Source organism: Phlebotomus papatasi, chromosome 3, assembly GCF_024763615.1.
Source record: "Phlebotomus papatasi isolate M1 chromosome 3, Ppap_2.1, whole genome shotgun sequence".
Lineage (NCBI taxonomy): Eukaryota > Metazoa > Arthropoda > Insecta > Diptera > Psychodidae > Phlebotomus > Phlebotomus papatasi.
The window spans coordinates 5,260,225-5,282,922 of record NC_077224.1 but is presented as its reverse complement, the minus strand read 5'-3'; the positions used below and the strand labels follow the sequence as shown (position 1 = coordinate 5,282,922).

Below are 22,698 nucleotides of genomic sequence, written 5' to 3'. Positions count from 1 at the left end.
TTCATAAATTTTGTTTGTAACACATCTTGCACAAGTATATTTTATAACTTTCCAAAAATTTCCTTTTCTCAAAAAATTTCCATTTGCCCCAAAGGACGAAACTAAAAACTTCCCAAACCACAGAGAATGTCCCTTTGCCCCAAAATGCGAAACTAAAAACCTCCCAAAAACAGAAAATTTCCTTTTGCCCCGACAAACGATACTGATAACTTCCCTAAACACAGAAAATTTTCCTTTGTCCCAAAGGACGAAACTAAAAACCTCCAAAAAAAACAGAAAAATTTCCTTTTGCCCCGACAAACGATATTGATAAGTTCCCAAAACACAGAAAATTTTCCTTTGGCCCAACGTACGAAACTAAAAACCTCACAAAAACAGAAATTTTCCTTTCGTTCTGACAGGCGATACGGTTAACTTCCCAAAACACCCTTGTCCCAAAGGACGAGACAAAATATTTCCCAAAATACAGAAAATTTCCCTTTGCCCTAAATGACGAAACTAAAAATTTCTCAAAACAGAAAATATTCCTTTTCCCCAAAGGACGACACTAAAAATTTCCCAAAACACAGAAAATTTCCCTTTGCCCTGAAAATTTCCCTTTTCGCAAACTTTTGCAAATTTTTACGAACTTTTTTTTCAGAGTAGGGGCAGTCCAGACGATTTCGTTCAAAAAAGCAAATTTTTGACAAAAATTGTTCCCAATGTGTAGACGTCTTTATGACCTCCGCACACTTCAGCTTATGTAATTGACCTAAATTTTCATTAGTATTCCAATTATACTCTGTTTCGGATCAAAGAAAATCGATTTGTTTCTAAAAAGGTTTCATTAACAAATAAATAAAAGGTCTGCAACCGAAAACACAGAGAAACATAAAATACCAATATGAATTTTTAAATACTTTTATAAAATATTCTTCTGTAGCATTTTTAAATTTACGCTATCTTAGCGTCGATTTTAACCTCCGGAATGAATTGAAAGTTATTAAGTTTTATATAAAATTTATATAAAATGTCAGATTGCTTCCATGAAATTTAAGCAATAATCCGCATAAAACATCAAATTTTTAATCATGTTTTTCTTTAATTTTTTATTTTTATTTATTTATACTTATTATCATTTGATTAGTATTAGTAAAGATATTGTGAATTATATAAAAATACACCTATAAACTAAAAATTCCTATTATTTATTTATTTACATTTTTTTTAATTTTTTTATTCATTATTTATTTTATTATTTATTATTTATTTTTAAAAAAGTTTCTCAACTTATTAAAAAAAATGTCTACGGGATTTTTCGATTACCGTAGATTTTTGATATTACCCTTCGAAATTTTTAAATATATTTTGAAATAAGGAATAAATATATAAATAATTAAATTAAATTAATAAAATATTGGTTTAATGGGTTTAATGATTAAGTTTATTATTTGTTATCAAATAATTACAATCAATCAGAGTGTTAATTTTAGAATCACGAAAATTGTAGACAATTTTGATATTACCCAGATTTAATTTATAGCAAACTCAGCATATTTTATCATTCCTGGAGGGGAATTCTGTAACGCTCTGGCAATGCCATATGGCAAATTGGGATTCGAATCTTAGGAGAGCTTTTTCGAAAATGCGATTCTGTAGCCGTGACATTGCCATTTCATCTCACGTGGCATTGTCAGAAGTCACATATTTGAGATTTCTGGCAATTCAAATGACAATGAATTTTGTTAAACAAATCATCCAAGACATACTGTGTTTTCATAAATTCATCAAGTAATTTCATTAAAAATTCAATGAATTGTATTTTCGAACTCATATTATCCCAGCAACGAAAGAGTTTGGGGTTCGAAAGGCCGCGACGGTGGCGGCCTCCCAATTTATTCGGAGCCTTGTGGTCACCATGAAAAACTATTTTTAGTTCTCAGCGGTGGCCACAAAATTGGTGTGGCGCCACTGAATTCACCACTAAAATTCGGGGTTTGTACTATAGTACGTGAAGTGCAAACGTGTTTGTACATGTCTTATGGGAATTTTACATTAGGTGACACAAAAGGTTTGCAAACTGTGTTCGGGGTGCGTCCGTAGTTGAACAGTTATGGCTGATTTTTTCAATCGCGCTGTCCGCTTTGTTTGTTTGTCTTTTGCAATCGTTTTTTCCGGGTAATTTTGTGCAATTCAGTGCTTTTTTTGGCTCAATTCTGATTCAGGTAAGTTTCCACATCAAGTTTATCTATTTTAAAAGTGTTATGTGATATGGGATTGTGAGATTAATTGAAATGAATTTTCGCGAAAATAAAGACGATATATTGGCGTCATCTTTTTGCATGTTCACTCCGATAATCGCGTTTTGGAGCTCCAAACTTTAATTAGGGCTCGAAAAAGTGTATCTCCTCGTCACAGTGAAATTGTCTGTTAGATTCTAGACAGATTGTTTAGCGCTCTTTAATGTGTTTTCAAGGCGGAATTAGGAAAAAAATCTATCAATGTCTCGCTCATGTTTATTCCGGGAGTTTATTTTCGAAGCTCCTGATTGCAATTGGGGGTCCAAAAACCGTTTTTCCTCGTCACAGAGAAATTATCTGTTAGACTCTAAAGAGATTGTTGAGCAAATTTTCTTTTTAATATGATTTTAAGGCAACATTAGGAAAAAATCCATCAATTTCTCGCTCATGTTTATTCCGGGAGTTTATTTTCGAAGCTCCTGATTGCAATTGGGGGTCCAAAAACCGTTTTTCCTCGTCACAGAGAAATTATCTGTTAGACTCTAAAGAGATTGTTGAGCAAATTTTCTTTTTAATGTGATTTTAAGGCAACATTAGCAAAAAATCCATCAATTTCTCGCTCATGTTTATTCCGGGAGTTTATTTTCGAAGCTCCTGATTGCAATTGGGGGTCCAAAAACCGTTTTTCCTCGTCACAGAGAAATTATCTGTTAGACTCTAAAGAGATTGTTGAGCAAATTTTCTTTTTAATGTGATTTTAAGGCAACATTAGCAAAAAATCCATCAATTTCTCGCTCATGTTTATTCCGGGAGTTTATTTTCGAAGCTCCTGATTGCAATTGGGGGTCCAAAAACCGTTTTTCCTCGTCACAGAGAAATTATCTGTTAGACTCTAAAGAGATTGTTGAGCAAATTTTCTTTTTAATATGATTTTAAGGCAACATTAGGAAAAAATCCATCAATTTCTCGCTCATGTTTATTCCGGGAGTTTATTTTCGAAGCTCCTGATTGCAATTGGGGGTCCAAAAACCGTTTTTCCTCGTCACAGAGAAATTATCTGTTAGACTCTAAAGAGATTGTTGAGCAAATTTTCTTTTTAATGTGATTTTAAGGCAACATTAGCAAAAAATCCATCAATTTCTCGCTCATGTTTATTCCGGGAGTTTATTTTCGAAGCTCCTGATTGCAATTGGGGGTCCAAAAACCGTTTTTCCTCGTCACAGAGAAATTATCTGTTAGACTCTAAAGAGATTGTTGAGCAAATTTTCTTTTTAATGTGATTTTAAGGCAACATTAGCAAAAAATCCATCAATTTCTCGCTCATGTTTATTCCGGGAGTTTATTTTCGAAGCTCCTGATTGCAATTGGGGGTCCAAAAACCGTTTTTCCTCGTCACAGAGAAATTATCTGTTAGACTCTAAAGAGATTGTTGAGCAAATTTTCTTTTCAATGTGATTTTAAGGCAACATTAGGAAAAAATCCATCAATTTCTCGCTCATATTGCTTATGTTCAATCCGGGAGTTTATTTTTGGAGTTCCAGATTGCAACTGGGGCTCCAAAAAATGTAAGTGCCTTTTAGGTTCTTCTTTGGTTTTTGAATGCATTTTTTTTAAGACGGCTATATACACAAATTTATCAATGTTTACGTATTTGTACCGGGAGTTTCTAAAAGGGGCTTCAGATTACATTCAAAAAAGTATTTTTTCTATCACAGTAATAGTGTCTAATGTATAAACGCAATCCTTTTTGTTATGAATTTGATACATTTAATATTAAATTTTGTAAATAAGAAATAATTATTATTCTTATTACGTATTGTTTAATAATTTGGTTTTAATTCTTGCCATAAATTATAGATGTAATCAGCCAGTCTGGGTATGGAACAATCTGAAATGGCAGAGGTCATCTGTGGTATGTGTATTAATTTCTCTAACAAAAAGTTATAAATTGCATTACATATAGCAAACACTAAAATAGACGATAAATTAAAAGTTTTATTTGTTTAAAATTTACAGATTCCATTAGATGTCTGGAGACGAAAATTGATGGCTTGCAACGAGAAATGAGGGAGTTAATTCAAAGCAACAAAGGTATTTTTAATAAGAGAATTTTTGAATATTATTGAATATTAAAGGATATATTTACTGTAAATCTTTTTTTTATAATTCATTTTAGATCTAAAGATCGAATGTAATGAGTTGAAGGTGAAAGTGGATGGTGAGTACTTTGCCAATATTTTATTTAGTTTATATGATATCATTTAAAAACTTAATATTATATATTTCATTTATTTCTTGTAGGTTTGATGGCCAAACAGGGTAAAGTTAACGTGCAGCTCAACTTACTGAATAAGTATATTGAAGGCGTGAAATCCTACTTTCCCATCGAAAACGTGGAAAAGTTGATGGAGTTGGAGCAGAAAATGGCTGATAATGAAGGAATCAAAGCTGCTGTTGTAAGTATTCATGATATATACAGTGTAGCTCCATTAGTGTTGACGAATTCTAACTGGCATTGTTTTGTTTAGACTATTCGATTCATTTCATAATACAATTTTTCATCACTTGAGAAAAGTGACTATAGTCTGGGAAGAACAATCGATTTAACTTTCTCTGTAATTTGACTGTGAAAATCTGTATCAAATATCATTTTAAATTGTGAGTTTATTGATTGGAGATTTATAGATGTATCGGATGTATCTCCTCTGTAAACTTTGTGCTGTGTATTTTAATTATTGAATCAATTCCATAATATTCATATAAAATTGCTAAAACTGTTTCCATATTCGAATTAAGTTTTTGAATATCAAAAATTGTACTTATTATTTTATTACTTTTCTAGGAAACACAACTTCGACGCCTTTTAAAGCCTGGCGATAAAGATTTCTTGCCGAAAGTTGCAAAAATTGACGTGTTTGAAGATTTTAATGTTACGGGAAGGGGAAAGAGAAAAAATATCCTGGACCTGAATATTTTTAAATACAGCGCAGGTATTTTGTTAAAATTTTTTGAATATATTTTTTTTTAAATATATTTTTTTAAATATATTTTTTAAATCCATTTTAGAGATAATGCGTCTGAATAGACATGAGGTAAGACTACATGTCGAGCGCCAGCAATCGAAGTTGCGTCAAAAGAAAATAAGGGCTGAGAAAAGTTCAAGGATGGAAAACATAGAAAATAATTCATCAGAAGCAGAACAGGATCAGAATCTGAATGTAAATGAGAGACACCGTGAGGTGACTTCTGAAATTCCAGACCCATTTGCAGTGGCGTTTCCTGAGCACATAACGCTTCCATCTAAGTTGCGTAGAATTTCATAAAATAAATCCGTCGATCACATTATAACGGATCATATTTTAAGAGGAAATGATTTTCCTCTTTTCCTCGAATATTTTGTTCTCAAAACTTGGTCCAAAATAAGTAATATAATTTATAAGATCTTATTTTCCTATATATCCATCAATTCTAAAATAAACATTTAAGATTCAAATCTCTAAATAGGTCATTTAAGCTCTTTTGTATTCTTTAATAGATGTTCAATTTCAAACTTTCACATTTCTTTAAACGTAACCTAAACTATAACAAATTTGAAAATATTTAACTTAAAAATATCTAAATTCTTTAAATGTTCTGTGATTTCAAAGTATATAAACTTTTCTGTGATCTTAAAGGTTATAGCTCATTCTTTCTCTAAAATAAGAAACATATACCAGATTTTAACTCAGAATAGAAAATCTATTATTATGACACTTAATTTTTAAAATTAATATTAAATCTTTCTTTATCTCACAATTGGAAGAAAAATGTAGTAAATTAGAGTTGTGAGAGAAATTCATTGTTTTCTTAAGTAATTTATCGAATTAAAAAAAATAATATAGAAAGACTGAAATAAAAAAAATAGTTAAATATGTAATAAAAACTAAGATTTTCCTAACGTAAATTATTATAAAAACTCAATCTTGTAAAAAATCAAATTATTAAGATTAGCAACTAGTAAAATTATCAATAATGTTAATTATAAACAAATTTTGTTAATAAATTTAAATTTCAATATATTTTTAGTATTTTATTTTAAAAAAACACGTTGAGAACCATTTAAAAACGTTGGTAAACCGTTGAATAATTTTAAAATTCAAAATGACGGTTAAATTCAAAATTTCCCCACTCCAATTTCACCACCAACTACGAACATAGTTCTGCAAAGCTCTTGTGTCACCTAATGTAAAATTCCCATAAGGCATGTACAAACAAGTTTGCACTTCACGTACTTTAGTACCAACCCCGAACTTTCGTTGCTGGGATATGACAAAAAAAGCTCGAATGGCATTGCCAGGTTTCGAACTCACGCGTGACAATGCCACGAAAATTACAGAATTCCCCTCCTGGAAGAATTTTCTATTAATGAACAATTTTCGGTGTACAGTCGAGTTCCTCAAATTTGAACGACTGTTATGTGAGAAAATTTTGCGTAGAGTCTGAATTAAAACCATTTTTCTCTGGTGTTTCCTCAATATTATTATATTAACTTCCGCAACAAATTCCATTTATTTCAGAACAAATTACTTTGAAATATTCTCTAAAGTTATTTTTCTTAACCCATTCAGTCAATGTACCAGAAATACTTTAGATAGAATGTTCATATTTTGGGATTAGTTTCCTACAGATTAATGGATGAATTTTTTGAAAAAAAAAAAATCTATTATGGGGGCGCGGGGAGCCTCTGTCAAACACACGTCTTAACGGTCACTGAATTTAAATTCTGTGCATCAATTCATTACAAACTCTATTGCTTTAGATAGAGTAACTATCCAAGAACACAAATTGGCAACTAGAATTCAAATCAGAAAAGAGGAAAGAGGCCAATTTTAACAAATTCGACGGGATGTCGTATTTTCCGTCCGCCATTTTGAGCAAAAATTTTGCATGACCTTCCGCGAAGCAAGAAAATAATAACAAAATGTATTTTCATCTTTGTCGGACTATTTTTGTCAAATAACTGAATAACTAACGTTACTAAAAATCCATTCCCGACAGCAATTCAGATAAAAATTGCCCAGAAATAAATCATCAAAAATCACTCAATTTGCGTATGATGTATAATACCATGTTAAGAAATGGGTTAATTTAGGGAAAATGAATTTTACATGAATTCCGTTACGTTTTTGAAATTATTGTTCAAATTTGAGGAACTCTACTGTACAGATCTTCAATTTGGCGGTTTAATGATTTAAAAATAAACGATCATTCATACAATTGTCGCGAATAAAAATGTTCGGAGTGTCAGGAGCTTTCGGAACGAAAAATGCTAATTCCTCAGTAATTAATTACCAAAAAAAAATGGTCATAGCCGAGACACGAAGTGCAAAAAAAATGGTTATCGCTCAGTTGTCGCTGTCTCGGCTATTTACACTTACCCCAGCTCTGTGGGCGCTCTATGAGAAATTTCTCTAAAAACTGTCTTTTTAAAGAAAATTTCCCCTATCCTTGTAGGCAGAAACGTCAGATTTTTTTTTAACCCTTTAACGACGAGACACTTTTTACGGACCGAAAATCAACAATAAAAATTTAACCGATAAACAAAATCAATGAAACGTCTTACATCTGACTTTGGAACATCCAAAAGATTCTTATTTGATGCTTTTTTTTACCTCGACGAGCGATAAGGACAAAAATAGCCCAAAAATTTAAGTAATTTTTCTGACAATGCCAATGTATAATAATTTTCAGTCTAATGAAAAATATTACGTGTAAATATTGTAGTTTCTTTTTCAAAAACGGTTTGGCTTGAAAAAAATTAGAAGTATAAAAAATAATTAAAATCATTTTTCAATATGAGAATTTAAAAATTCGTCATTTTTAAGGTTAAATATTTACTATATAGCAAATAGTTGGAGACTTGCAAAAAATATTCTAGATTCCTTCAACCTTCTACTTTACAATTATGTACAGACATAAGAAAAAATAACTTTAGGTAGTCAGGAAAAATTATTTTCTTTATGGGACACCGGTGTTCCAATCGTCCTTAAAGGGTTAAAAAAGGATTTTTGTTTTACGAAAATTGCTTCTAATGAATTTCTTGAAGAAATAAAATGTATTCCTTTCTTTCCAAAAAAAAAAAAAAAACAGTCTCATGTTCGACAATCGCAATCGCTCTTGGAGAGAATTACCACTGCGAATGGCTGACTTTGGTGTCCTGCACCGAAATGAGCTTTCTGGGGCTCTGACTGGTCTCACCCGAGTCCGGAGATTCCAGCAGGATGATGCCCACATTTTCTGTGCTCCGGAGCACATTAAGTCGGAGATAACCGCCTGCTTGGATTTCCTCAATAGTGTCTACAAAGTATTTGGCTTCACGTACAATCTCGTCCTGTCCACGCGTCCTGACAAGTACCTGGGCGAGTTGGAGGTGTGGAATGAGGCTGAGAAGGCCCTCGAGGAGGCTCTGAATAACTTTGGGGCCGCATGGAAGATGAATCCGGGCGATGGGGCTTTCTATGGGCCAAAAATTGATATAACCATCCTCGATGCTCTTAGGCGTCCATTTCAATGTGCAACCATTCAATTGGATTTCCAGCTGCCAATTCGATTCAATTTGTCGTACGTATCAGCATCGGGTGAGACTAAGAGGCCGGTGATTATTCATCGGGCAATTTTGGGATCTGTGGAGCGAATGATTGCGATTTTGACGGAAAATTATGCGGGAAAATGGCCATTTTGGTTGTCTCCGCGGCAATTGATGGTGGTTCCGGTGGGGCCACCATTCAATGAATATGCCGACAGTGTCCGGAAGAGGCTGTATGAGGTGGGCTTTATGGCTGAAAGTGATCTCGATGATGGGGATACGATGAATAAGAAGATTCGCAATGCTCAGTTGGCGCAATTCAATTTTATTCTTGTTGTTGGCGAAAAGGAGAAATCCTCGAATACCGTCAACATTCGCACCAGGGACAACAAGGTTCACGGAGAAATGGGAGTGGAGGAATTGATAGTCAAACTCAAGAGGATTCAGGATGAATTTGTCATTGGAGAAGATACTATCTAAAAACAAAAATTGATCCATAATTCCCGCAGGCAAAAAGCATTTTCTCAATGAATTTCTCAACGCTATTTAATTATTTATGTGAAAAACAAATGTCCGATTTCCCAACAAATCTTTGGCTTTTGTAGCTCTTACAGTAAATAGAAAAATGAATAAAAATTACAATTAAATTCCAGTGGTACTTTTTTTTCTTTTAATAATTGTAAAAATATCCAGCCAGAGGATAGCGTATCATAAAGGCAACACCTGTGCAAAGCACCTGAATACCCATCAAAATCCACGTCACTCGATCTTCACGCATTGAGCCACATTTCAGGATGACAAAATTGATCAGCGTGAAATTATTGGTCGTGACAATTGAGTCTTTTTCCTCCCATTTAATCAGTCGCAGATGCCTGAAGATACTCACGGCCACCTTGCCCAGAGGATGGAGTTCGTGGTAGCGAAATGTCGTCTGGCTGACTTCGAGATTGTCCGTTGAGGGATTGTACTTTGGCAGACGATGCCGGGGGCACGGGATGAAGTGGAAGAGCTGAGGCACAGAGTACAGGAAATTGATGACTTGGGGAATGAAGAAGAGCAAAACGGTTTTGCTAAAATGCCCCAGAATTGCCACAACAGCAAATGTCATTCCGGAAAAGTAGCAAAAGGTGTCGCCCACGAACACCTTTGAGGGATATCTGCAAAGGTAATTAACAAAAAAAATAGTAATTCTTAACCCTTTAACGACGAGACAGTTTTCGCTGACCGAAAATCAGCAATTAAAAATGCAACCGATAAACAAAACATGTGAAACGTCTTACATCTAACTTTAGAAAAGCCGACAGAGTCAGATTTGATTTACTTTTTGTCTCTATGAACGATAGGGACAAAAATAGCCCAAAAATTTAAGTAATTTTTCTGACAATACCAATGACCAATAATTTTCACTCTAATGAAAAATATTATGTTTAAGTATTATAGTTTCTTGTTCCAAAACGGTTTTGCTTAAAAAATATTAGAAGTATAAAAAATAAATAAAATCAATTTTGATTATGAGAATTTAAAAATTCGTAATTTTTGAGTTTAACTCTTTCCGGACCACAACATATCCAGCGAACAAATTTCAGTAAAACTCACTTTATTGTAAGTCTTAGTGGTCAAATATGATACTTTTGTAGAGAAACAATTTTCTCCGCCTCTGGGAAATTGGAAAACTCATGGGAACTCTCGTCCCCTAAAGAACGCAAAAGATAGAAACTTGGACAAACTTCAATTTTCCAAAAGCCAATAATATCAATTTTGTGAATTATTTTTGCATGTCAAATGACTCCTTTACAATGTTGATCACTAAAACAAGAAGAATTATTGACCAGTATCTTGTGGGATGTCCAGGAAGTGCTGAAAAGGACACCAAGCTCCTGCTTGCCAACAGATTCCTCAAAATATTTCACAGAATAGCACTTTAACACACATTTCTCTCAACAGGATGTTATTGCAGACACATTAAGCTTTCTCAAGAGCCAAAAAAACACTTCCTGGACAATCAGAATTCACCAAAATCTGGAAGAATAGGAAAAACTTCCCCGAAAGCAATCTCCTTCGCTGCCAAATGTCAAAATTATCGGCCATATTGACAAAAATTTCGCTCCCGCTTGAATTTTCTTACAAGGTTGGTGTCAAAAATCAAAAACCAAATGGCGGGCACTGGCGGGATAACCTTACATTTGACCTCTAGATTTTTGGGGACGAGAGTACCCATCAACTTTGAACAAGTTTTTTGAAAATTTATGAAAAAATTGTTTTTCGAATTTATGTAATCTGTAATTGATAGTTATCATACTTATTGGCCCCGAGAGGTTTTTCCTTATTCGGGTCTAGAAATATGAAAAAAGTCACAATATGTGCAAGGAAGCAGAAAATCGAAAATTCACGATTTTTGACCAAGAATATCTTAGCTCAGGAGTTAATTGGGATCCTGCAAAAAATATCCTAGATTTGGACATCCTTATAGTTTGTAATCATCCACAAGAATCGGAATTTTATCGATTCTAAATAGTCTAAAAAAATTATTTTTTCCATGGGTACCCAGAGTCCCAAAGGAGACGAAAGAGTTAAAAATTTACTATATACCAAATAGCTAGAAGACTTGCAAAAAATATCCTAGATTCCTTCAACTTTCTACTTTGCATTTACCTAAAAACATAAGAAAAAAATAACTTTTGGTAAGCAGGAAAAATTATTTTCTTTTTGGGACACCGGTGTTCCAATCGTCCTTAAAGGGTTAATTGTATTTTTGGATATTAATCGTATGAAGCATAAACTTCTTATACGGGCGTCAGACCTAAAGCTTAGCCATATGGCTTAACCGCTCTAATAATTTATTATCAATCACGATTTTTTGGAAATATAAATGACCTATTAGGCTCTCAAAAAGCCAGGGGCCCATCAACCCTAATAAAAAGTGAAGCTATTTTTCATTTTTCTTTGTAAAAATTTTACAGATATTGCACCGCGACTTAACCAAATTTGCTCGTAATTCTTGTATTATTTCGGCGAGCATTATGAAATATATATTTTTAGATAGCTTTCAATGCACAATTTCCAAAAATATCACACTGATAAGTCAATTATCTTAAAAATGAAATGTCGAGAGGCCCATGCAAAAAGCAATAAAATTGTTCGCTATTTAGGATTTTGAGACCTCCAGGAACTGGGCTAAAGGGACTACCTTTAGTCTGAAGACCGTTTTACAGTTCTTCTGTTCCACATTTTCATTAAATTTTGCGAATAACAAGTTAAATTAATTTTAAAAATGTTATAATAAAAAACTTAGAAATTTAGAGACATTTTTATTTTTTAAATAAATTAAAGCGTCATTAGCCTTCAAGTATTTGGGGACTGCTGCATTAGCATCAAACCAATTTTTTTTTATCAAACGCATCTTAGATCGGGAATTAATCTAACTCTTACAAAAAAGTATCCTAGATTTGAACATCCTTATAGTTTTCGATCATTTAAAAAAAAAAAAATTATCGGTTTCTTAATAGTCAAAAGAAATTGTTTTTCCCAGACTGTCCATATCAATTGAGTATATCCAGAGTACCAAAAAATGCGAAAAAATGAACTTAAAATAAAAAAAAATTATATTAATTTTACTAAAAATATTTAAAATAATTAAGATCTCTTGATCTCAAAAATAAAGAATAGTTTAAAAATAAAATAAACACATTCTCTTAAATAACTCTAAACTCCTCTTCTCTAAATAACTCAAAAACTCTATTGTGCATCGGGCTTAATTTTAGTATGTTGTAGTCGCAGATTATAAGGGAAGTGTACCACGGATCGGAATGTTAAGAGACGTGGTCTCCATATTTAGTTGAATATATGAGTTCCAAAACACTATTTGGTATTTTTTTACATGCCAATTGATATATTAATGATCCATTTAACTATTTTCGTGTATTAACATTTTTGCTAAATAGGGAAATTAATAATATAGGGGAGACCGAGGTACTTTTAGCCAGCAAATGAGGCTTTTTTTCGCACATGATTTGTGAAAAAATGATAAGGTTTGTCTAATGTTTTTATATTTCATAAGCAGCATTAGGATATTGGCTGTGTGAAACACTATAGTTCAAAGCTCTAAAATCCTTGAGTTTTTCTAGAGAGGATAGTCTAAAAAGTATGACATATTGGCTATACACTTGCCCCGGTCTGGGTAGATATAGCCACTTTCAGGGTGCTAATTGCCACCAGTTTACCAGGCGAAATTTTAAACTGAAGATACCAAACATTGTTTCGCTTGATACAATGAAGCTCACTGATGTTAATACATGCCAATTTTCTCAACTATAAAAAAAAATAATTTATTTTATACAGCCCCAATAATGTACTTAAAAATTGTACTGGGACATGAATCCATTAATAAATAAATAAAAAAAAATATATCACTTAAAGCTAAAGAAAAAGGCTTTAGCCGACTTTTTTATGACATTTTTATAATTGTGGTAAAATTGATGCAAACATCCTGAAAAAATCTTTTTCTCAAATTGCTCATCCAAATGGCAATATTGCTTGGAATATCAATAGTACTTTTTCGTCTAACAATTATCCATTTATTAGTGAAAAATCATTGATAGTTTTATCCCGCCACGGAAGAGTGGCTACATTTGCCCGAGGGCTGTTTCAGTGTTTGTCATCTTATATAAAAAAAAGTGGATAATTTTTATCCAAGTGAAAAATATTTTTTAATTAGGTTTATGAAACCAGAAACGAGGTAAAACTATGAAATCTTGACTAGAAACTCAGAAAACCAAATGCTGATCCAAAAACTGTAACATCAAAACTACAATTTTATACCCATTTTATAAAAATGCGTCTAAATTGTAGGATAATAGGATCAGACTTATAAAACTCAAAAATTGTTGAATTCTGTTTATTGTTGAATTTTCTTTTCATTTCAAAGATTTTGATTTTTTTGCCTTTTCAAACATTTTTATTGGTTTTTCCTGTACTCGGGATCCCCCCTAATGCGAAATGATTACATTTGATGCTCGGATCTTCACAATATACTTATTACGCATATAAATATTTAATGTTCTATATGACTTTTGCCCAATGAAAAGCATCTCGACTGAAGTATAAATCTTAATTGGAAATTCAACAATTTTTACACAACTTTTGTTTAAAAATTCAACAACTTTGGTTGAAATGCACAACGCTTCACACTATAATAGTGTGAAAAATTATGATCATACTATAATAGTGTTAATTTTTGATCATGTGACAAAAAATACCATAAAGTTATGCATTTTTTCACACTATAATAAATAATGTGAAAAACTATAATCCTACTATAATAGTGGTATTTTTTAGAACTTGTCAAATAGTTTTAAATCACGAAACATTGTTGAAAAATGTTTATGATTATAACAGTGTGAAATTTTACACAGTTACACAATTGTAAATATAATATATCACAAATATTTTTCATTCGCCTTTTAAATGGATGTATGTCCTTCGATTTTCACTACGAACTTAATAATATTTCATAAATTATGCCGAAAAATCAAACAAAACACTTTGATATTTTCCTAGCAACTTCCATAAGAAGCAGAGAAAATGACAACTACCGTGTCAAAGGTTATGAATATCAGGCATGCAATACATTTTTTAAATTCTTCTTGCAAATCATCCTTTGATTGTTTAATAAGGACTTTAGCATTCTTAACTTCACAAAAAATCACTAAATTAGGTTTAATAATCTTTTTATTGAAAATTGAAATATTTAATTGATTTATTATCAAGTTTTTAAGGAGGTGTCCCACATTCTACACTGTTTGGTCCCACTTTCCAAACTGTCTCGCTTTCCACTTTTTACCCTATTAGATTTTTGAGGCTACGAAAGCATATGGAATGATCGTGAATATCATAGCTGACTACATTAACCCATTCAGTCAATGTACCAAAATACTTGAGATAGAATTTTCATGTTTTGGGATTAGTTTCCTACAGATTAATAGATGATTTTTTTCAAAAGAAATTTTTTTTTGTTCATTATGGGAGCGCAGGGAGCCGCCCTCAAACACGTGTCTTAACGGTCACTGAATTTAAATTCTGTACATTAATTCATTACAAACTCTATTGCTTTATATAGAGTAACTATCCAAGAAAACACATTTGCAACCAGAATTTAAATCAAGAAAGAGGAAAGAGGCCAATTTTAACAAATTCGACGGGATGTCGAATTTTCCTTCCACCATTTTGAGCAAAATTTTTGCATGACTTCACGCGAAGCGAGAAAAGAACAACAAAATGTATTCCCATCTCTGTCGGGATATTTTTTTTCAAGTAATTAAAGGACTAAAGTAACTAAAAATCCATTTCCGTCAGAAATTCGAATATCAATTGCCTTGTAATAAATCATCCAAAATCACTCAATTTGCGTATGATGTATAATACCATGGCAAGAAATGGGTTAAATTACGATAATCAATAATCTATAACACGATATAGTGTTTACGTAAACATAAGACTCGGAATTTTGGCTGTTACCAGTTCCACGGGCTAATTGTATTAAGAAAACAACAACAATTCAGGATTTTTAAATGGTTCAATGTGTCGAAACCAGTCTAGCACGTCATCCTAAGGTATTCTGTAGGAAAATTTTAGTTAAAAAGGCCCTCAGATAAGTCCTGACTGAGTTAGAAATACATTTTGAACAACATGGTTACTTGGAATTGGAATCATTGGGGTAATTCGAATCATTTATAATTCGGAATTTTAAGATTTTCTCATGGCTTTACATACACAGTAAAAAAATGTGTAAAATTTTAATACTATAATAGTGCAAAATCGACCATTTTAGTTGTTTAATTTAAAAATGTTTAAAAAATACACAATATTTTGGTAATTTACTGTCACGTGATTGAAAATTACCACTATTATAGTTGAAAAATTTTCAACAATGTTGTTTAATTTGAAAATGTGTAAAATTTTAACACCATAATAGTGTGAAATCGGATAGATTAATTACTTAATTGCGATCTGTGTAAAATTTCCAATTATTGTCATAAAATTTTTTTAACAATGTTTCGTGACTTAAAACTGTTGAAAAAATCTAAAAAATAACCACCATTATAGTATGATTATAGTTTTTCACATTATTATAGTGTGAAAAAATACACAACTTTATGGTATTTTTTGTCACATGATCAAAAATTAACACTGTTATAGTTTGATTATAATATTTCACACTATTATAGTGTGAAGTCTTGTGTATTTCAACCAAAGTTGTTGAATTTTTAAACGAAACTTGAGTAAAAATTGTTGAATTTCCATTTAAGACTTATACTTCAGTCGAGATGCTTTTCATTGGGCAAAAGCCATATAGAACATCAAATATTTATATTCATAATAAGTATATATCGTGAAGATCTGAGCATTAGATATAATCATCTTGCATTAAGAGGGGGATCCCGAGTGCAGAAAAAGAACACTACAAATGTATAAAAAGGGAGAAAAAAATCTTCAAAATGAAATGAAAATTCAACATATATATACAGAATTCAACAATTTTTGAGCGTACACACAAAAATTCGACAATTTTAAATTAAACACTTTTTTCATGATTTAACACTATAATAGTGGTGATTGTTTACACATTAATAATGGTGTTATTAGGTTATCAATTTTGTGATGTAAAAGGATAGATAATCATTAATTCCTATCAATCTTATCTAATAAAATGTACACAAAAAATATAATCTCATGCTCATGCATCTCATGTCTGTTAATTTATTTTGTGCAATAGGGATAGGGATAGGGGCGCATAAATGCTGTCCTGTTGTTCTTATGTAGTCCGGTCACTTATGAATCATCTTCAGCCAGTGCAAGAACCCCTCGGCACATTTTGACAATCCTCCAGTGTTCAATTTATTTACATTTTGTGTTGTTAATCATTCTGAATGCTTTAATAAGAAAAATCCACAATAATCACCAAGTGCAGACAAAAAGACTGCACCACGAGCTAAAAGACATTCTAGGATAGTAAAAAAAAGTGCTTGAAATCCGACTGAGTTCATTGAAAGCAGGGTATTTTAATTGATTTAAATTGAAAAAATGTGGTGTGATTAGTGTTGATGAGATTAAATTCCCAGGAAGAGCAGAAAGATAAATTTATTGAATCACAGGGAGTAATGCTTAGTAGAATTGATTCTAGACTGTTTCTATGGGGCCTATTTTTGCTACAACTCTTCCTCATTGGAGCCATCCTGAGGTTCAGTGTCATTTCGGGGCCATCGCATGAGCCCTCCGTGGATTCTAACATCAAATTTATCAATCGGAATAGTGATCGAAGGACACTGAGGCCGGGTGCAGTCAATGAGGGCATTTTGATGGTGCAATTGGGCAATTTTACGCAGATTTTTGCGGAAACGCCCTTTACCAGTCTCGTGAGACGAGGTCCTGTGACGTGCTTTCGCGAAGGCACTGTCACTGAAGCCGATGGCACTGTGGGCGTAGATTCCAATGATACGGACGATGTGCGATGTCGATGTCATCCGGAATGGCATGGACCAGATTGTGGTCAACCTGAGGTTATTTGGAGGGCTTTTGTTGCCGGTAGGATTCCCTTGAATTTCACCTCATCCCACACAGTTCGACACCGTGTCATCTACTTCATCCAATCCACCGTGGTCAGCCTCCAATTGCTGGAGGTACAGATGATGGAATTGATGGATATCGTTGAGTTATTTGTCGTGTGTGACCTCATGGAGATGATAACCCTGAGAAAATCCACACTCTTCACCACCCACCGTCAGAGAATCCTCCTAATGCACCACCGGGAATGCAATCCCGCCCAAATCTACGACTACCTCATCAACAAATTGCCAAAGACCGCGGCCCTTCGCGATGACGATGTCATCATCTTCAGCCATCTCGATCAAATTTTCAATCGAAAAGCCATCAATTACTTCAAATGGTACAAAAATTGGCCACAGCCCGTTCGTTTTCGTCTCAAATACAACGTCTACGGCTTCTTCTGGCAACATCCCGCCAGCACCGTTGTCAGTGGCTTTGCCTGCTACCACAGTGTCTTCCGGGATCATCCCAGAGACACCCTCAATCGCCTCCTGACCATAGACAAGGCAGCAATGATCGTGGGAGACCTAAATCACTTTGGAGGCTGGCAGTGTCAATTCTGTGCACAGCCCATTGACATCGTCAAACGCCTTGAATACGAATTTCAGCATGAACACTTCACTTTCGACAGCAACACCAGAAAAATCATCGACGTAGGCCACGTGCAGAATCTCATCACAAAGGGATTCTACGTCGATGGCCAGATGAAACTCAACAAAGTCCAGCGATTTGGCGACAAATACTACACGCCCAATTATGTCGAACAGAATAGCTGGAACTTTGACAATATCATCACAAATATCTATGCCCATTGGGAGGAGGAGAGTGATGATGAGTATTTGTAGAGAGCGGACGGTAAAGAAATTATCAAGCTTACTAATTTATATAAAGCAGGTCAGTGCAATATATTGAGGGCTTACAGTGGAAAGCAAAATTTGATATAGGGGGAAGTGGGGCAGCTTTGAGCCTTATCGTGATATAATTTAGTTTGTGCAACCAATTGCAAAGATGAATTACATTATATGGCTCAGTTCCATTTAAACATAAGAGAAAATCTCAATTTCAAAGTTGCCCCACGTTCAAATGTGCTCCACCTCCCTCTACTCCAAAATATTTAACCAATTCTAAGGTCAAAATCAAGTGTATGACTAGAAAAGATATATATAGTTAAAGAATTACTAACTATTTAAATCTGTGATTGTCTAGTAATAACTAGAAATTTAGCCATGAACAACACCAATTTATCTCAGACACCATACCATTTTTCCTTTAGCCTAGACGCAGACACACTGCCTTTTTTTAAATAATAAAATACCTTAAAAATTTAAAATAGAGAATATAAAACGATTTTGTTTCTCGGAATCTTTCTTTAAACTTGTTTAAAAAAACTCTGGATAAGTTTATGGTAGCTGAGATTCTTTACAGGTGACCTAGAAATGATTGCAACTCGAGGTGTACAGTAGACTCTCTCAAATTCGGGCATTTCGAACCTAAGTGTCACCCGAATTAGAGAGATATTCGGTCGACAAATTTTTTGAAATGCAACGATTTTTTATTCATGTGCATATAGATATTGAGTTTGCTATTTGCTATTGCTATTGTAAATTTCATGGAAACTCCTTAATAATGCAATAACACATCAGAACTATAACAAACCATTGCAAATTTGAGCATATTTGCTTTATTTGATAATCATAATCAAACTTGAAAAATGTCAAACTTTTTTTTTTTAATTTAACTGCTGACGAATTAAAAAGTAGCCCGATCTTAAAAGAGCCGAATTAGCGAGAGTCTACTGTACTTGCAACAATTCGAAGTCATTTTTATCCATTTCGACAGAAAAGAACGATTTACTCAACAGTAGGTCACCTATAAAGAATCTCAGCTACCATAAGCTTATCTGGGCTTATCACTGGTCATTTTCTATTTTAAATAGTCTGAGTGGGGAAGGAAAACCAAAGAAAAAAAAAGAAATTTGAAATCGGTAAATAAACATTAGAGATAGAGTCCGGTCCATTTGAATATAGTAAGGGTCGGAGTACAGTGAGTTGGAGTGAGGACGGATGGGACCCATCGTTAGAAATATTTCAATCTCAGATACAATATATACTAAAATTTCATTAAAATCGCTTCATAAACCAAGAAAATGCAGACCGGTCAAGACATTTTTGGTTATAGCTCGGGTAAGGGAACATTGAGGGAGTAGTGCGACCCGCCGTTGGAAAGGTCTCAACCTCAGTTACAACATGCTAAAATTTAAAGAAAAACCATAGTCTAATTTTCGAAATATTCGAAATTGAAATTTCGAAAATCGATTTTTCGATTAATCGGACCTTCTTCGATTGAATCAGATGGAATTGGGGTGTCATAAGGGTTGGAGTACTCCATGAGAGCTTTCCAAAAACCATTTTTTTTTCAAATTCCGATATTTAGAACCGGAGATATGGCTATTTGATAAATTAATTTTTGACCCCTTATGGCTCGGGTCAGGGAGGTCGGGGAGCTTATTTTTTTTAAATCGAAAGGTCTTAGGCCCAGCTGTAATATACTAAAATTTGAGATCGGTCCATGCCATAGGGGCTGAATTATTAAAAAAAAAAAAAACAAAATTTGGGGGTGTTCCAAAATGGTGGAAGGAGGTGGGAGGGGGTGGATCTGACATCATCAACTTCAAGCCACCCATCGACATTTAACCTTTGCCGAAAACCGCTTGTCGATGTCAAAGAAATTAAATGCAAATATCACTTCAAATAAAAAGTTCTTAAATCGTGCGCAATTCAACTGTGAGAGAGAGATAGACACAAATAACTCACTTTGCAAACGTCTGGAGGCGCTACGGTTGCAAAAAATCTCTAAAATGCAACAAAATATTTTCTTCTCTATTTTATGCTTATTAGCAGGTCGTGTCCCTTCTTGTAATATGTACTTTTGCATTCCTTATTAACCAAAATAATGTTGTACAAAAGGGTTTTTCTCAAACCTATCCTGAATTTTGGGACAGCTCAAAAGAATATAAGTCTTCTAGCTCAAAATTTCATCCCAATGTTTTTGTTGTAATATCGACAATTATTTACAAATTACCCAAATAACTGTATTCAACTAAATTATAAAAAGCATTTTCTTGTGAAAATGACTTAACTCTAAGGAATTAAACAATTTTAACATTAAAAAACCTCTCATTTTCTCAACGTGAATTTTCGCGGCATTTCGAAAAATGCCAACAGGCACCACCAAATTCTTTTTCTCTCAAAAGTAATTCTGAGTGTTTTAATCGTTTTAACTGAAGTTAAATGGAGTCTACAGGAAAAAGATTTCATATTTTTATTTTTGATTGGAAAAACATCATAATCCAATCGCTGTTTATTATTTTATGAACACAATTTCGCCTTTCTGTTTGGCGGAAGGGAAAGTGTCTCGGCTTAGTAAAAGACGAAAGATTTATCTGACATTTAATCGAGTGCATTAGCATCTTTGCTGTGTGCATTTCACGCAGATTTCATGCATTTTGAATGCAGATAGCCTATGAGAAAAAAAGAGGGTGCAATAACCTTTTTTTCCTCGTAACTAACACTTTTTAGGTGTACAAATATATCAACATTTTTTAATGTTAATTTTACGCCTTTTTAAGGGTAAAATTAAGATAGAAGAGGGTAACTTTAACCCCTAATACACCTAAAAAGGGTAATATTTACACCGATTTCGGATCAATAATGCAGGGTAAAATTAACATTTCCGGAATGTTATTTTAAATATTTCGGATTTCTCTCAGTGCAGTTGCTAATACAATTGAAGGATATGAAGAGAAGCTAGAGTGTGTCTCGGCTAAGGGGAAATGATATGTTGTACGAGATAATTGGTTCTTTCCATGGCTAAATTTCTATTTATAACAAGAATCCAGAGTTTTTCTCTCTACTCTGTCCTCAATATTATCCACATAAGCTGACCTGCATCAGAACAATTAAAAAAAATAATACTCAAATATGATAACAAAAAAAAACTAATGCAAATTAATGCATGATTCTTTTTTTCTACACTCGCTTCTCGGAGAGAGAGATACAGAAAAAAACTGTGATAGAGATTGGAAGAAAGATCAAGAAGAAAAAATCATTTTAAAGCATTTTCTTATCGATGTGTGTAAAAAAAGAAGAGAGAGAGAAATCTGAGCGATGCACAAGTCAATATACAGGTTTAATGAGAAAAAATGATGTAATAATTGTAAAGCATTAAAAAAACTAAATATCCTCTTTGTAATAAATTGTGTATGATGCCTTATTTCGCAGATGATGAACGATCAATGAAGACTGTCGTTATATTTAGGTCTAATGTCTTTTTCGTTTTTATTTTTTTTTTAATTCCGAATTGAAGGAATAATATTTTACTTTGTAAAATGGCATGTATCATAAAGAAATACTCTTCCGAATAAAATGGAAATAGAAAAATTGATTGCTGTACTTACTTATTGTGGAGCCAGAGAGCATAAGTTGTGCCAATGTAGGGCAGGAGCATGTAGAGGGAGAACGGATGGCACTGATCTCCTCTGCCTAGGAAAATCTCCACGAAGTTGAATGTGACAATGGACAGGGCAATGATGAGAGACTGTCCGACTTCGAGGCCATTGATGCCAGCCAGGATATTGATGGCATTGGTGCAGAAGACAGCCAGCATTCCCATGTAGATGTAGTACAGGAAGCCAATGTTGAGGGAATGCCCAACAAATTGGCGCACAATATTTGGCATTATCACGGTCGTTGAGTTGAAATTCACATAGTACACCATAAGAAGAGGCAAGGAGGCAATTGTGGGCAGTAGGAGCTTTATTCTCCATCTCAGATCCAGCACATCATCTGCAAATCCCAGCAGAATCATGCAGCAGATCGAGAGGAGGGCAGAGATCAACTCAACAAATTCATTGTGAGGGAATTGAGCACCTTTTGAGTCACTTAAAATGTGTTCTGTGAATGGGAATGGGATGAAGAGGAAGGATACCACCAGGTACATCGATCCCGTGACCACTCCCATGGATTCCGGACTGGAAATTGCATAAAATTGTCAGGGAATTGCATAAGAATTAACTCTGGCCAACTTACATTTTAACTTTATCCCTTTTACTCATGTCTATCCCAAAGACATTTGCTTTTATAAACATATCCTTGAGATTGGGAATTAGATGATTTGTTGCAATGAATGCAATCACAGAAAGAACAGTATTTATTGCGAGAGGGAACAACATTTTTATCCGGAGAAAAAAACCTAAACACTTTTTGTGCGGCAAATTGGTGATGTGTCAAAATCAGCTGTTGCAGAATTCTAGCA

General features: G+C 33.5%; 4 protein-coding genes across 7 annotated transcripts in view; 3 read left to right on the top strand and 1 right to left on the bottom strand.

Annotated features, from left to right (window-relative positions):
- The window catches only part of LOC129806537 (threonine--tRNA ligase 1, cytoplasmic), a 15,249-nt gene extending 5,813 nt beyond the window's left edge, over nucleotides 1–9,436 (top strand). For all 3 annotated transcript variants that reach the window (XM_055855203.1, XM_055855201.1, XM_055855202.1), the window contains exon 4: nucleotides 8,349–9,436. In XM_055855203.1, the coding sequence (XP_055711178.1) occupies nucleotides 8,349–9,264 (916 nt within the window). In that variant the 3' untranslated portion in view covers nucleotides 9,265–9,436. The remainder of the gene's footprint in view (nucleotides 1–8,348) is intronic.
- Nucleotides 4,091–5,620, top strand: LOC129806558 (uncharacterized protein MCAP_0864-like). Its single transcript, XM_055855235.1, has 6 exons — nucleotides 4,091–4,131; nucleotides 4,236–4,310; nucleotides 4,396–4,437; nucleotides 4,521–4,675; nucleotides 5,062–5,209; nucleotides 5,286–5,620. Exons 1-6 carry the CDS (start codon nucleotides 4,098–4,100, stop codon nucleotides 5,540–5,542), a joined length of 711 nt encoding a protein of 236 aa, XP_055711210.1. The 5' UTR covers nucleotides 4,091–4,097; the 3' UTR covers nucleotides 5,543–5,620.
- LOC129806547 (UDP-N-acetylglucosamine--dolichyl-phosphate N-acetylglucosaminephosphotransferase) lies at nucleotides 9,304–22,698 on the bottom strand. Its single transcript, XM_055855217.1, has 3 exons — nucleotides 22,473–22,698; nucleotides 21,842–22,414; nucleotides 9,304–9,941 (listed from the first exon to the last, which is right to left on the bottom strand). The coding sequence occupies exons 1-3, from the start codon at nucleotides 22,613–22,615 to the stop codon at nucleotides 9,455–9,457; spliced, it is 1,203 nt and encodes a 400-aa protein (XP_055711192.1). The 5' UTR covers nucleotides 22,616–22,698; the 3' UTR covers nucleotides 9,304–9,454.
- Nucleotides 16,647–21,825, top strand: LOC129806546 (beta-1,4-mannosyl-glycoprotein 4-beta-N-acetylglucosaminyltransferase). Of its 2 annotated transcripts, none has more exons than XM_055855215.1 (2): nucleotides 16,647–18,240; nucleotides 21,433–21,825. In XM_055855215.1, exon 1 carries the CDS (start codon nucleotides 16,884–16,886, stop codon nucleotides 18,228–18,230), a length of 1,347 nt encoding a protein of 448 aa, XP_055711190.1. In that variant the 5' UTR covers nucleotides 16,647–16,883; the 3' UTR covers nucleotides 18,231–18,240; nucleotides 21,433–21,825. The 2 variants fall into 2 exon arrangements, with proteins under 2 accessions (XP_055711190.1, XP_055711191.1); XM_055855216.1 differs by having other exon boundaries at nucleotides 21,666–21,683.

What these genes read in the sequence shown, in the direction of transcription:
- LOC129806558 (XM_055855235.1), top strand. Translation starts at nt 4,098, where the DNA reads ATGGAACAATCTGAAATGGCAGAGGTCATCTGTG. An exon ending in AAGGAATCAAAGCTGCTGTT is followed by an intron (nt 4,676 to 5,061) that starts GTAAGTATTCAT and finishes TTACTTTTCTAG; the next exon opens with GAAACACAACTTCGACGCCT. An exon ending in TATTTTTAAATACAGCGCAG is followed by an intron (nt 5,210 to 5,285) that starts GTATTTTGTTAA and finishes AATCCATTTTAG; the next exon opens with AGATAATGCGTCTGAATAGA.
- LOC129806546 (XM_055855215.1), top strand. Translation starts at nt 16,884, where the DNA reads ATGAGATTAAATTCCCAGGAAGAGCAGAAAGATAAATTTATTGAATCA.
- LOC129806547 (XM_055855217.1), bottom strand. Translation starts at nt 22,615, where the DNA reads ATGTTGTTCCCTCTCGCAATAAATACTGTTCTTTCTGTGATTGCATTC. An exon ending in AAAAGGGATAAAGTTAAAAT is followed by an intron (nt 22,415 to 22,472) that starts GTAAGTTGGCCA and finishes TGCAATTTCCAG; the next exon opens with TCCGGAATCCATGGGAGTGG. An exon ending in GCTCTCTGGCTCCACAATAA is followed by an intron (nt 9,942 to 21,841) that starts GTAAGTACAGCA and finishes TTACCTTTGCAG; the next exon opens with ATATCCCTCAAAGGTGTTCG.